This window comes from Trypanosoma brucei, chromosome 5 (assembly GCF_000002445.2).
Source record: "Trypanosoma brucei brucei TREU927 chromosome 5, complete sequence".
In the NCBI taxonomy this organism is placed as follows: domain Eukaryota; phylum Euglenozoa; class Kinetoplastea; order Trypanosomatida; family Trypanosomatidae; genus Trypanosoma; species Trypanosoma brucei.
Window position 1 is genome coordinate 569,397 of NC_007278.1, and position 14,675 is coordinate 584,071.

Consider the following 14,675-nt stretch of genomic DNA (forward strand, 5'->3'; position numbering starts at 1 on the left):
TGAATATTTAAGTTACCAGTACCAACATCAAAAGTGTCATAAAACAGTGAAAGTTTGATTTCAACTAGGCGTGCGTTGCAAGTGGGCAAAGAAAATAAATAAATAAATAATAATAGCGAGGAAATATATCGCAGTCCGTGAGGAAAAAAAAACGGTAGAAAAAAACGAAAGAGGTTGGGAGGAACTTAACTGACGCAAAGGAGAAAAAGGAAAAAGAAAAGAGCAGCGTTCTCCTTAGCCAACACCCTCGTTTACTTATTGGCTCATTTTCTTTTTTTTAAAGAGCTCGTTTTTGTATTTTCATTGCTTGAACTACGTTATTATTATTGCAGGCAGTGGAAGAGGAAGGGCGGACGAAAAAAAAAACAAGAAAACAGGACTGAAGCATTTTGGGGATATTTTCTTTCTTTTTGTTACTCCTTCTGCACAAGTACGCAACGAAAAACTACGGGGGAAAAAACTGTTTTGTCCATAAATATCAATATAAAAATATATCTGTTGAAAACACGTGCATCAGCGTCGTGATGCAACAACAGCAACAACAGAAACACTTGGTAGGCTCCGGCGCTACGAACAACACAATGGGTAGAGTTGATTTCTTACAATTACCCGCTTCATGTAATGCTGAAGGCAGCAGCAGGTGGCGTTGGCGGTTTCAAACACAGCAACAGCGGCATCAACACGGTGACAGTGACAGCGGTGAAGGTGAAGATGGAGGAGTTTTTTATAACGTTCAGAGAGTTGAGGATGATGGGAAGGAGACTGACATCATGTATGTTGCTAAAACTATAGGAAACGAAGTGCTTCACCATGAAGTAACCCCACGTTACCCAAACAGTCGCAGCTCCATAAATGACGAGTTATCATCTGCGACCGGAAGCAGCAGCAGCAATGATATATGTGAGGAGCCCCTCCCTCTTTACTTTATCCGTAATGCGGGGAAGCGCAGGATCGGCCCCGTGTGCGAGTCCGTCACGGAGAAAGAACGAACCCACTTTTCCACCGAGAGTGTCAGAAAAGCCGATATTACCCCGCCTACTGAACCTTTACAGGTGGAAATAATATCAAAACGAACCTCATACATCGGCTTACATGTATTTCAGGAACAGAATGAGATTGTGGCGCACGTAGAAGAAGAGAAACACAGCAGCGACGATTCCGATTACCGAGAACAACGTGAAGGCGACACCCCAATGGTCCCAAGCTTTGTGTACTACAGTGCGCCGCGCCGCGGGCAACACACTTCTGAAAGCGAGGAATATGCCACAGAGTTTGATGAGAGTTGCGCACCAGCAACAAACAATGAACACCACCACGCGTCACCACTAAAACCAACACTAATAAAAAAACGATGTTATATACCTGTACCCTCACCACCCGAAGGCCATACAAAGGTCAGCATGAGTTACCATACATCCATACAATCAGCAACACCACCTTCGGAAATAACATCGCCATTGCAAGTTAGCTTTATACGCAGCAAGTTATGCGGTAACTACAGGTCAGAAGCTGAGGCACAGCTTCCGATGAGTATTGAAGCGATAAAAGGTGCTTTCCAGAGGTCAGATAAGTCAGCAAAAGCAACGCTGCCCCCGTCTATGAGACGGCAAGCAAGGGAGTGCAAGCCACAGCGTCAGCAGCAACCTGAATGCTTTCGTGAGCGAAGAGAAGTAAGTTCTTCTTCATCTGAAGACGAATACAACGGAGTGATGATACCCGCAAAAGAAGGCAGGAGGAATGCACACACATTTAAAAAGGTTAACACTGTCAGAGAACAAGAACACAAAAACGGGGGTCTAAAAGAAGAGCAACAGATGAGGGAGAGCGATATTCAAAAGAATAGAGCACAACAAGTTGTTTTTGGTTTTATGCCAAAGCAAAATCACAAACACACAGAGGTGCACGAAGCATGTGATGAGCAAATGCCAGTGAGTGTGTGTGGTATTCTCGAACAACCACTTTCTATGGCTCATGTGTTTGACAGCTTAATGAAAGATGCGGAGGTGCACGAAGCATGTGATGAGCAAATGCCAGTGAATGTGTGTGATATTCTCGAACAACCACTTTCTATGGCTCATGTGTTTGACAGCTTAATGAAAGATGCGGAGGTGCACGAAGCATGTGATGAGCAAATGCCAGTGAATGTGTGTGATATTCTCGAACAACCACTTTCCATGGCTCATGTGTTTGACAGCTTAATGAAAGATGCGGAGGTGCACGAAGCATGTGATGAGCAAATGCCAGTGAATGTGTGTGATATTCTCGAACAACCACTTTCTATGGCTCATGTGTTTGACAGCTTAATGAAAGATGCGGAGGTGCACGAAGCATGTGATGAGCAAATGCCAGTGAGTGTGTGTGATATTCTCGAACAACCACTTTCCATGGCTCATGTGTTTGACAGCTTAATGAAAGATGCGGAGGTGCACGAAGCATGTGATGAGCAAATGCCAGTGAGTGTGTGTGGTATTCTCGAACAACCACTTTCCATGGCTCATGTGTTTGACAGCTTAATGAAAGATGCGGAGGTGCACGAAGCATGTGATGAGCAAATGCCAGTGAATGTGTGTGATATTCTCGAACAACCACTTTCTATGGCTCATGTGTTTGACAGCTTAATGAAAGATGCGGAGGTGCACGAAGCATGTGATGAGCAAATGCCAGTGAATGTGTGTGATATTCTCGAACAACCACTTTCCATGGCTCATGTGTTTGACAGCTTAATGAAAGATGCGGAGGTGCACGAAGCATGTGATGAGCAAATGCCAGTGAATGTGTGTGATATTCTCGAACAACCACTTTCTATGGCTCATGTGTTTGACAGCTTAATGAAAGATGCGGAGGTGCACGAAGCATGTGATGAGCAAATGCCAGTGAGTGTGTGTGATATTCTCGAACAACCACTTTCCATGGCTCATGTGTTTGACAGCTTAATGAAAGATGCGGAGGTGCACGAAGCATGTGATGAGCAAATGCCAGTGAATGTGTGTGATATTCTCGAACAACCACTTTCTATGGCTCATGTGTTTGACAGCTTAATGAAAGATGCGGAGGTGCACGAAGCATGTGATGAGCAAATGCCAGTGAATGTGTGTGATATTCTCGAACAACCACTTTCCATGGCTCATGTGTTTGACAGCTTAATGAAAGATGCGGAGGTGCACGAAGCATGTGATGAGCAAATGCCAGTGAGTGTGTGTGATATTCTCGAACAACCACTTTCCATGGCTCATGTGTTTGACAGCTTAATGAAAGATGCGGAGGTGCACGAAGCATGTGATGAGCAAATGCCAGTGAGTGTGTGTGGTATTCTCGAACAACCACTTTCCATGGCTCATGTGTTTGACAGCTTAATGAAAGATGCGGAGGTGCACGAAGCATGTGATGAGCAAATGCCAGTGAGTGTGTGTGGTATTCTCGAACAACCACTTTCCATGGCTCATGTGTTTGACAGCTTAATGAAAGATGCGGAGGTGCACGAAGCATGTGATGAGCAAATGCCAGTGAATGTGTGTGGTATTCTCGAACAACCACTTTCTATGGCTCATGTGTTTGACAGCTTAATGAAAGATGCGGAGGTGCACGAAGCATGTGATGAGCAAATGCCAGTGAATGTGTGTGATATTCTCGAACAACCACTTTCCATGGCTCATGTGTTTGACAGCTTAATGAAAGATGCGGAGGTGCACGAAGCATGTGATGAGCAAATGCCAGTGAGTGTGTGTGGTATTCTCGAACAACCACTTTCCATGGCTGATGTGTTTGACAGCTTAATGAAAGATGCGGAGGTGCACGAAGCATGTGATGAGCAAATGCCAGTGAATGTGTGTGGTATTCTCGAACAACCACTTTCCATGGCTCATGTGTTTGACAGCTTAATGAAAGATGCGGAGGTGCACGAAGCATGTGATGAGCAAATGCCAGTGAATGTGTGTGATATTCTCGAACAACCACTTTCCATGGCTCATGTGTTTGACAGCTTAATGAAAGATGCGGAGGTGCACGAAGCATGTGATGAGCAAATGCCAGTGAGTGTGTGTGGTATTCTCGAACAACCACTTTCTATGGCTCATGTGTTTGACAGCTTAATGAAAGATGCGGAGGTGCACGAAGCATGTGATGAGCAAATGCCAGTGAGTGTGTGTGGTATTCTCGAACAACCACTTTCCATGGCTCATGTGTTTGACAGCTTAATGAAAGATGCGGAGGTGCACGAAGCATGTGATGAGCAAATGCCAGTGAATGTGTGTGATATTCTCGAACAACCACTTTCCATGGCTCATGTGTTTGACAGCTTAATGAAAGATGCGGAGGTGCACGAAGCATGTGATGAGCAAATGCCAGTGAGTGTGTGTGGTATTCTCGAACAACCACTTTCTATGGCTCATGTGTTTGACAGCTTAATGAAAGATGCGGAGGTGCACGAAGCATGTGATGAGCAAATGCCAGTGAATGTGTGTGATATTCTCGAACAACCACTTTCTATGGCTCATGTGTTTGACAGCTTAATGAAAGATGCGGAGGTGCACGAAGCATGTGATGAGCAAATGCCAGTGAATGTGTGTGATATTCTCGAACAACCACTTTCCATGGCTGATGTGTTTGACAGCTTAATGAAAGATGCGGAGGTGCACGAAGCATGTGATGAGCAAATGCCAGTGAGTGTGTGTGGTATTCTCGAACAACCACTTTCCATGGCTCATGTGTTTGACAGCTTAATGAAAGATGCGGAGGTGCACGAAGCATGTGATGAGCAAATGCCAGTGAGTGTGTGTGGTATTCTCGAACAACCACTTTCCATGGCTCATGTGTTTGACAGCTTAATGAAAGATGCGGAGGTGCACGAAGCATGTGATGAGCAAATGCCAGTGAATGTGTGTGATATTCTCGAACAACCACTTTCCATGGCTGATGTGTTTGACAGCTTAATGAAAGATGCGGAGGTGCACGAAGCATGTGATGAGCAAATGCCAGTGAGTGTGTGTGGTATTCTCGAACAACCACTTTCTATGGCTCATGTGTTTGACAGCTTAATGAAAGATGCGGAGGTGCACGAAGCATGTGATGAAAAAACAATCTTACTTGTTGTGCGTGAGACAAATGTGGTTGTACATCAACTGTGCGCTGAGAGAGAGCTGTCTCCGCTATTGAGGTTTGGTCGGTATTTGAAGTCGGTTATTGGTACCGTTTGCAGTGTTGTAGGTGGGGTAGTCGGGTTAGGGACTTTATCTCCCCATCTTTTTAAGGGCTTCGTCGTGGAGGGGAAGAAGACTTCGTGTTTAATACCGAGGGTTTCTGGATATCCCTTCAAGAAGTGCTCTTACTTACCAAAGGGGTCATTGATGGTTGTTATGTTGATGGATGCTGAAGGGCGGCAGGTCCTCACAAAACATTTCGTATTGAATAGTGGTAGCCTTGGTCTTTTCAAGGAATTAACTGTAATGGCAGATGAGGATGCGGCCTCGCGGCAGGACAGGGTGTTGAACGTAAGCCGAAGGTTGCGAAATGCCGTAAAACTCATTGGTGGTATCGAGGGTTGTGTGAGTGTGGCAGATTCACCTCAGAACCCGGGGAGGTTGAGGCTCCAAGTGATGCCGAGGCACGTTCGCACCTCCAAGCTGATTTCGTTGTGGGAAGTGAGCGTGATTCCTAGTATAATAATCACCGAAATTGCAAGTAAGCCGGACCTTTTTTTGTTTAGTTTGAGTGGTGGGATTGCACACTATTCCATGAAAGTCCCCCGTGCCGCATGTAGAGGCGACACGCGTAACATGTCGTGGATTTATGAAAAAGGAGAGATTCAAACTGACGCATTGGATAAGCTGTCGGTGCGACGATGCCGACACAGACCCAACTGTGGAGATGGGTTGTCCACCCATTGTTTGACTGTAGAGGCGGTGCAAAACCTTATGCACGGTGAAATGGTGGAAGTCGGCCTCGAGCATCTTTCCGGTTCCAAGGGGGAAACGTCGAGGCAAGAGTGCGGTAACTCTTTGACAAATGGAAGAGGGAGGTCAACCTCATCAGTTGCAATATCTGCAGTACCAGACGTGAGAGAGTCCGCTATCGACGACCAGGTTATGAGGGTGGTGCCGTGGTCGCCAAGCGCATTCGTGCGTGACCCGATAGTATCGCGGGATCGACGGGTTCTTGGCCACAGCGATGCTCCGCGGCTGTCGCCGTCGTTAGGCTCACTGTCCTTAGCGACAGGTGAAAGTGACCAGCATCCAGCGCACTGCGCATTGGTACGACTGGGGCCGTTGTCGTCGGCAAAACAGGAAACCAGGACCAACGAAAACCGGGTGGGGGCACTGCAGGTCGCCGGGGACGACACAAGCTTGAATGGGTTGTATGAACGAAAGAGATTGGGTCTACTGGACTTCGTGCGAGCTGGCAGACCTGACGCCCCAAAAACCAAGGTCCTTTCCGACAGAACGCAGAGCGGAAGTGACTCTCCACAAGGAATGGGCGTTCGGCTGCCGCGTACGGCTGTTGCCAGACAATTCCTTCCCGATCGAACGTACGGTGGTGTCGAGAGTGCCATTTTTGGTTGTGATGTGTCTCAGTGGCCTGGTGATTTTGAGAAACGGGAACAGCATTGTCAGAAAAGCCTCTCAGACATCATACCCATCACTCAGCGGGAGGCAGAGGAGTTAGGGAGAGAGCGACACTTCATCGAGAGGATACTCGGCAAGGCATCACGCCTAAGCCAACGTAACGTGACAGTGAGGGAGGTTGAGGCTGACGAGGTAGCAATGGAGTTGATATTTCAAAGCGAGGATCTCTCTCAGGCGTACAAGTGTCAAGTCTCACTTCTTGCTAAAGCATACCTTGAGGAGGTTGAGGCTGCGGCTGTTCGACGGGTTATCGAATTGTCTAGGGGCTCCCCTCGTGCGGATACTTTACAACATGCGCTGGCGGTACGTGAAGGTCGGCGGATGCAACTTTCAGAGAAGGCAGCAAACGAGATGAAGGCTGGGACTGCTATTCATAACGGTCCAATCGACAGAGCCAACCCCCGTGGCGTGCCCCAGCCCTGGGCGCACCTGTGCCACCACGATCTAGTGGCAGATGGCAACGCACAAGCTATCGCTGCTGCTTGTAGAGGTGCCCAGCATTTTGGCACGAAAATGTTTGCGTACATTTGTGAGCTGTCGAAACAGAAGGAGGAGAAGAATGAGTCAATTTTCAATAAGTACCCATTCTTACCGCCGCTACCGTACGGTGTTCCTCTGTCGGACATAGAACTTTCCACCGACCTGGAGTTTAGGCAGTGTGCACTCAAGCTACGGGAGAATCCCAACGACGAAGGCAGTAAAGATGAGATGCGCTGTATTGTGTTACGACTTGCAAAGGTCCATGCGATCGACCGCGTTAACACGGCTCCCGAAGGGTTAAGAGGGCTGTGGGATACAATTTTGCAACATCATCCTGTATCCGAGTGTGATAACGGGAGTGGCTTCTATGGCAACACTGCGGTTTGTGTTGATGAGGATCGTCTCCCGCAGCTTACTGGCCCAACTGTTGCCGATGTGAGAGTACTGCGGGGATTGGGCGGTGGGTCTGCTTATAAGCAATTCATTGCCTGTTGCAGGAAAGACCTACCCTGCGCGTTGAAACGGTGGGGCACGCAGCTGGCACTTGGTGGAGCTGATGCTTTTCACTTAAGCACAGAGGACCTCGGACTCATCAGGGGTTTCTATAATGGCGCAGCAGGGGGCAGTGGCAAGTTGTTGAGCTACGGAAACTTCGAGGAGTTTTTGGTGCAAACTCTGGGAAGTCGTCCAGACGTAACATTAGCGGGGCTCAACCAGCTGCTCCAAACGACATTTGCAGCACTGAGTAGACCACATGTTGTAAAGTTTGATGACTTTACCCAGTTCCTTACGGCGCTTGCTGCTTGCGAGTATCTTGGTGGTGGCAACCCTCTTCCAGCAGTGAGACGGCGCCCTGCTGGGAAACTGGCCCCTCTGCTGGTAACACCTCCTCGTGCATCCGTGGCGACGCGTTTCCCCGATTCGTCGAGACATCGCTTCGATTTAGTCCCACTCTGCCCAAGAGAAACACGGTTACAGCCTTTAAGGGTTAATAAGACAACTGACTCTCCTGTGCCTGTATCGGTCGCCTCTGAAACGACAGAGGTGACTACGTTTGCAGGTGATGGTGCACACGAGCGGCGGTGCAGCACCGGAGCTGGTGGTGCGTTCCGACGCGCCGCGCTGCAGCGGCCATCAACTGCTCAGTGGAGCGTTGTGCCGAGAGAACGTGTTCCGCAACACGCGTCACCGCCCTTGATGCCACGCAACGCAGAGGTATGGACACCTGAGGTTACTGGAAAAAGCGGAAGTGAGTCTGTTACGCCTGAAAGCACATCGGAATCGGGAAATGAAGAGGCGTAAGGCACAAGAGGGGTTATTATCTCCTCTTTCTGTTTTGTATGAGGCCCGTTGCGTCAAGAGGGACCGTGAGCTACGGGATCCCTCAGCGGGGGCTGTAGAGGGTGGAATTATGAGCTTGGCTGCGAGCAGCACTGGAGCTTCTGTACGTTCGTGTGGGAGGTGGGGTACGAAAAAAAGCAAAGGGGACCTTTACTGTTTATGGACGGGTGACATTATCTTTTGTTCATATTTTCCAAAGAATGAAAGGGGCGTTGTGTGACCAAGTGATACATATTTTTTGTGATTGCTTTAGTTTTGCTATCAGATGCACTTCACGTTATGGATAGCAGATGTTTAAAACGACTATTGTGTGTATACATTTAGTGTTTACCTGCAAAAGCAGGAAATGGAATATTTGAAGGACGGACGCTAGTGTATAATGTTTTTATGATCCGCCACAGTTGTGTGAATATCGTATTTTAAGTGTTTTTAATGTTTTTGCATGCTTTTTCTAGTGACTCAAAGGAGGTGGCACTTTCGCCGTGTTATACTTATCGAAAGCAACATGATGCATATGTACATATGTACTTGGTCAAATTAATAGTGCTAGTGAGGTTCTAACTCTGTCACTCGTTTCGATCTGTGACTATCCTTTTCTCCCATTTTATTTTACCTTATTTTTTATCATTATTGTTTGGGAAATATCAGATGTTATGGATAATCCAGTAGGGTAGGCTCACAAGGGAAAGGAAAGATGCAATTCTCGACCTACATGACGAATATTGTTTCGGAGGTGAAGTCCTTTGGGAAGGCATATGTTGACTCGTTGGTGGCCCCCCAAGATGATGAAGATAATAAGAAGGAGCGTAGTGTTGGCGCAACCTTTGGGAGTGCAAGTGACGGCACTGATGTCGGCCATTCTTCGGTAGGCGCACTCGGGGATGTGCTCAGCAATTTAGTTTCAACCGCATCGCCTTCCGGTTCTCGTCTTATGGATGATAATGATGATGCTAACAGTGCCGGAGGCTTGAGTAAAATTGTAGAGCACGGGACTATGTGTAGTCATAACACCTGGGAGAGTAATTATTACAACGGCGCGGCGGTGTGGGAGCGCGGTACGGTAGAACAGGGCTTCGCTGAGTGTGTGTCAGACGGCTCCGTCCATCCGTCACCCCTTGTTTTCAAGACGTCGCCAGAGACCACCGAAGCGCCATTAGTGGCATCGACGACGAGCCTGCAGAAAAAAAATCTCAAGAGAGGAAATACGATCCGGTCTAAATTTGGTGCGGTGAAGCTGGTGTTGGACACTGCGCCCACATCTTCAAGTGCTGCTTTGACAGATACCGCTTCGGTTCCTCAAATCAGTCGGAGGCACGCGGAGGTGAATATGGTTAAGTTACCGCCCACACCATCGCCATGGGAAGAAAGGAGGGGCGCCGTGCTTCAACTCCTTAACCGCCACGCAAACAGGCGGTCGCTTCTGGTCCCATGGGCGCGCAATTTTTTGCGCAGCTTCGTTGACAGTGTGGCCAACCAGCTTCCGCCAGCTATCACGGAGAAGGGATTATCACTCGAAGCGGCACGACAATCAACGGAGCAGCTGCCGTTGGAAGGTTCATGGAACGAAATAGAGTCCTCGCTCAGGAAATGTTTGACACAAGCCATACCCATAGAGGTGTGGGGCCCTTGTGCCGGGAGCAGAGTGGAAGCTATTACCACTCCTCCCAAGTCGAGCCCGCTGTGCTCCTTTAACAATGCAGATTTGAGCCTATTGCTTCAGAGCTCGCTGCAGTCGCTACAGCAATGGCATCATCGCAGGCAGTTGTATTCGGTGCTGGTATCTAAAAAGCAGGTGCAACGCCACCAGCGCCACTCACTGGATCATGCGGTGGAGCAGTGCATGATAGACATGTATTCCTCTTGTTTTTTTCCACACATACGTGTGGCGGCTGAGAGGGCGAAAGAATTACTGCAGCGTTGCGTTCCTCAACATGAGGAGGTAAAGGGACCAATGCAAGTCGCTACCCTCAATAATTCATTCGACCAGTGGGTAGCGAAGGTAATGTCACTTTTTTGTTCAGAGCTTACTGCTGCAGACGGCGAGTGGCAGCGCAGGGTCGACCACACGGCGGGCGCAACTACATGCACCGCATCCGACAGTGAGGACGTTGTAGATGCTGCCGTAAGCGGTGTGGAAAGTGGAACGGCTGCGCTGTGGCTCATGTGTGAGGTGGCTGTGATGTCGTTGTTATTGGTTTGTACTCTTTTCTGTGAAGCTGAATAGCAAATTGAAGAGTAGGTGCATAAATATTTGTCTGCTTTGTCCATTGCTTTTGGTTTTGCTTTGCTTTGCTTTGCCATTAGCCACCCGTCCATAAATAAACACAAACCTTAACTTCAGTCCTTTGGTTCTATTTGAACCGTATACGTATACCTCGACATCGTTTCTTCAACTCTTTGTTTCTTCTCTTTCCTCCCCAATTCCATGTTTTTGGTTGAATGAACGTCCCTTTACTCAGGGTAGGCTACTCTGCAAAGCAGAGCAGGACATAGCTGCAGTCCCCGGTGGTTGCACCGGAGTTTACGTTTCGGATGCTTTCATGTTTGCGTCAGATCCATCACAGGAAAAAAAAGGAACCATGCGTGCTTTCTACTGCCCCTGCAGAGGAGGGGGCGAATCTGTTGCGGCGCGCTGTGTACGACACGATTGTTTCCAGTGAACACCATCATATTCAGACACTTCAGGAAAGTCAGAGAATAATAGAGAGTAGTGAGTTTGAAACACTCGAAGAGAAAAAAGCTATGCAGCGGATGGGAAGCTTCATGGTAAGCGTTGTCCAGAAGCATATGCAAGCGGTCACGTTTGAATCTACGCTTGCTGCAACCTGTCGTAAGCAGCAAAGACAGAAACCGCGAGGCGTGAGCAATGTCATTATGGGAAGTGAGGAGGAGGTAGGGCAGCTGCTGCTCATGAACCGCACTATGGCGCTTGGTACAACATGTACGTTTCTAGAGGGCCTGATAAATCACGACAAAGAACTCGCGTTGGCACCCATCTTATGTACGAGTGAAGAGCGCGAGGCAGAACCTGTCCGTCACCCCAGCGTGCAGGATCCGGTGCCTTTCCTTCGGCAGTCACATCCGGCGCTAGGGGCGATTTTGTTGGACACAGCAGAACAGGCGGTCGGTGCCACACAGAAAGACGGCAGAGAGCTCTCTATGACTCAAGGCTCCGGTACACTGAGCCAACTAGGTAATCGTTTCACTCAGTCGACTCTGACACAGCAGCGCGAAGGAGTTCTCAAACGGCGACGGCAAGACGACAACAGCGACAACGACAACGACGGAAGTGTCACATCCTCGTGCAAGCGGAATCCCTCTTTTGTGGTCAGAATTGGCGAAGGGGTTTTGAAATCACGGAAACAATGTGATCCCGACGTAGAAGGTACAGTTACTGGCAGCCTCCCTACCCCGGCGACCGACCAAACAAAACGACAGGAGACCCAGCGGTCTGAACAGAACAGAATCGTTCAATCCCAGCGGTCCGCCACTTCATCACAACCGCATACCCAAAAAGGTCAACCGCTGCCGTCAGGTACCACCGACGAGAACAGCGCCCCCCGTCTGTCTCCTCTCACGGGAAGCACAGCAAAGGTTTCCGGGAGTCTGCAACGTTCTCAATTGGCCTCGGGCGAGGGAGAAGCAATTGAACGCGCGGAAAATTCGTCCACTGCCAATCGTAGGGGAGACCCTTGGACAGGTCGTCACAACGCTCACGGCAGCAGAGCTGGTAAAGGGGGCGACGAGGAAAATGAACGGGGACCTGGGAGCAGCGCCGGCGGCTTTGTTACTGCCTGTGAACAACTGAAAATGGACTTGAAGGCGGGGCGCGGGGTGCCACCTCAGTTTTCTATGGAGCGGCGAAAGCCGGCACCAGGCGTGCGATACCCGGGTTTCACACCACCGTTTCAGCGACAACCCGTGCGACCCAATGGTGATGTGCCGTCAGCTGACAAGGGAACTCAAGATTCTACTGGTGGCACTCCTCCTCCTCCTCCTCCGACAGGATCGGTAAGTTCCACCGTCAAAAGTAACAGATTGTCTCCGGCGCGGAGACTGAAGCAGCGCTCAAGAGCCTCCAGCTCCGACGATGACCGTAGCGATTTCCCCTCCTCTCTACTCCTGCCGGATGGCAGTATTCCTCCGATCCTCCAATCGCTGGATGCACGTCTTGTAGCGCAAGTTGCTTCAGAAATCATTGAGCACAGCGGTGGTGGGGGTGGTGTTGGTTGGAATGCCATTGCAGGTCTTGAGCACGCCAAACGGAGCGTGGAGGAAGTGATTGTGTGGCCGCTGCAGCGACCGGAGTTTTTTGTCGGTCTTCGAGGTCCGCCGCGTGGGCTGCTGCTGTTTGGTCCACCAGGCACGGGGAAGACGATGATTGCTCGCGCCATTGCGAACCGTGCACAGTGCACCTTCTTCAACATTAGCGCCTCTTCTGTGATGTCGAAATGGATGGGTGACGGTGAAAAGTTAGTTCGTTGCCTCTTTGCCGTTGCCGTGGTGAAGCAACCGAGTGTTATCTTCATTGATGAAATCGATTCCCTCCTCTCCATGCGTAGCGAGGGCGAAATGGACGCTGTGCGGCGCGTGAAGACCGAGTTTCTCGTGCAACTTGATGGTGTTGCCACGAACCAAGGGGACCGTGTCCTTCTCATTGGCGCCACAAATAGGCCTGACGAATTGGATGAAGCAGCAAGGCGGCGGTTGGAAAAGCGGCTCTACATCCCCCTTCCCGACATCAATGCGCGCGCTCAGCTTATAAAGATGCTACTTGAACAGACAGGTACTAACTGTGGGCAGGCTGTTGGTCAAAGTGCGGAGAGCGCTGGAAAAGCCGCTTCTAGTGTGAGTGATATGGACGAGAAGAGCATCATGCATGTTGCCACGGCAACTGAAGGATACTCGGGTTCGGACATTAAACAATTGTGTTCTGAAGCGGCAATGTATGCGGTGCGTGAGCTTAAGGAGAAGCTGAAGGATCTCGAAATACGTGAGCTAAGGCCTATCCAAAGAAAGGACTTTGTTAGGGCGCTACGACGCTCTCGACCAAGTGTCGGGGCGGATGAAGTTCGTCGTTATGTGGAATGGAATAAAAAGTTCGGCTCCTTTCCAACAGGAGTGATGGACGCGGATGAGGAGGAGGAGGAAGAGGACGAAGGTGAAGGTGAAGGTGAGGCAACCATCAAACGGTGAGCGAAGGGTAGACCGAGCATGAATTAGGCAGAATGGAGTAGTGGGTGCTTTGGTCTTTGCGTGTGTGAAACAACGCGTTTGTGCGACGGTAAGCTGGGGAGGTGTAAATCATGGGAGGGGGGGATATCTTTCTCTTGTGCGTCAGTGCGGTATCTGCCCTCCATACTTCACCATTTGTTCTGTTTTGCCATTGCCCACCTCCCTCGCGCGTTTGTTATCATCGTTTTGTACAAGCGTTGGCATCCAACCCTGATTAAAAATAACTCTTTCTTTTGTTGCTGCAAACTTTGTGACTAACTCGTGCCATTTCAGCTTTTCCATTTTTGTCGTGTTTTGTTGGAAGTTTACGAACAAGTAGAACCACCATATATCATAAATATTGTATTGCTCTAAAGAGGGCGCTGAGTTACCCGCGAAAGGAAGCGAAGCGAAGAAAAAGTTCGAAAGAGGAAACAAAAGTAAGGGGGGGAAGAAATGACAGACCGACCTCCGACACTCGCTGACTTCAAGGCCCCTTACCCTGAGCCGGGTCCCGACCAGACCTGCTGCATTATACTGCTCGAAGAGAAACCAGATGAAGAGGAAAACTACCGAGTGGAGCTCATCCCAGGTCGTGTGATGGAGGATGGGTTGGCCACGGGTACGGTCTCCGGCGTGGTGAGGGAGGAGGTTATTCACGGCTGGGGATATAGCTACTACGTGGTAGAGATGGAGCCACTCGTAACCACGCGTAGATCAATCCGTTCTTTCCACCGACCGACTCGTTTCGTCCCCGTTCCGACCAAGCACTTCATTCGTTACAACAGCCAACTACCAGTGGTAGTGTATCTCCCCCATAATACGGAGCTGAGGTATCGCGTGTGGACACCCATTGATATGCAGAAGGTGGAACCCACAGAACCGGAGGGTCTGCTCAAGATCGAGGAGAGGGCGGGTTAGCTACAGTTCGTATGGATTCGTACGTTGTGTTTGGAGTGAATGGCTTAATGTACTGAAGAGTAAGCGGCAAAGAGAAGAGCCTCTCCCCTGTGGAGGGGGAAG

At 49.4% G+C, this 14,675-nt stretch overlaps 4 protein-coding genes across 4 annotated transcripts, besides 5 other annotated features; all 4 read left to right on the forward strand.

Moving 5' to 3' along the window:
- Positions 1 to 14,675: part of a sequence feature (sequence corresponds to BAC RPCI93-1P6) that runs on past both edges of the window.
- Positions 92 to 115: a sequence feature (AT_rich).
- Positions 524 to 8,398: a sequence feature (Repetitive protein. Number of repetitive motif uncertain.).
- Positions 525 to 8,399, forward strand: Tb927.5.1850 (hypothetical protein, conserved; the record flags this gene model as incomplete). The annotated part of the gene is made up of 1 exon (XM_839766.1): positions 525 to 8,399. The coding sequence occupies one exon, from the start codon at positions 525 to 527 to the stop codon at positions 8,397 to 8,399; it is 7,875 nt and encodes a 2,624-aa protein (XP_844859.1).
- On the forward strand, positions 9,133 to 10,662 carry Tb927.5.1860 (hypothetical protein, conserved; the record flags this gene model as incomplete). Its single annotated transcript, XM_839767.1, has 1 exon — positions 9,133 to 10,662. The coding sequence occupies one exon, from the start codon at positions 9,133 to 9,135 to the stop codon at positions 10,660 to 10,662; it is 1,530 nt and encodes a 509-aa protein (XP_844860.1).
- Positions 10,717 to 10,736: a microsatellite.
- Positions 10,971 to 13,634, forward strand: Tb927.5.1870 (hypothetical protein, conserved; the record flags this gene model as incomplete). Its single annotated transcript, XM_839768.1, has 1 exon — positions 10,971 to 13,634. One exon carries the CDS (start codon positions 10,971 to 10,973, stop codon positions 13,632 to 13,634), a length of 2,664 nt encoding a protein of 887 aa, XP_844861.1.
- Positions 13,565 to 13,612: a sequence feature (GA-rich).
- Tb927.5.1880 (ecotin, putative) lies at positions 14,109 to 14,573 on the forward strand (the record flags this gene model as incomplete). The annotated part of the gene is made up of 1 exon (XM_839769.1): positions 14,109 to 14,573. One exon carries the CDS (start codon positions 14,109 to 14,111, stop codon positions 14,571 to 14,573), a length of 465 nt encoding a protein of 154 aa, XP_844862.1.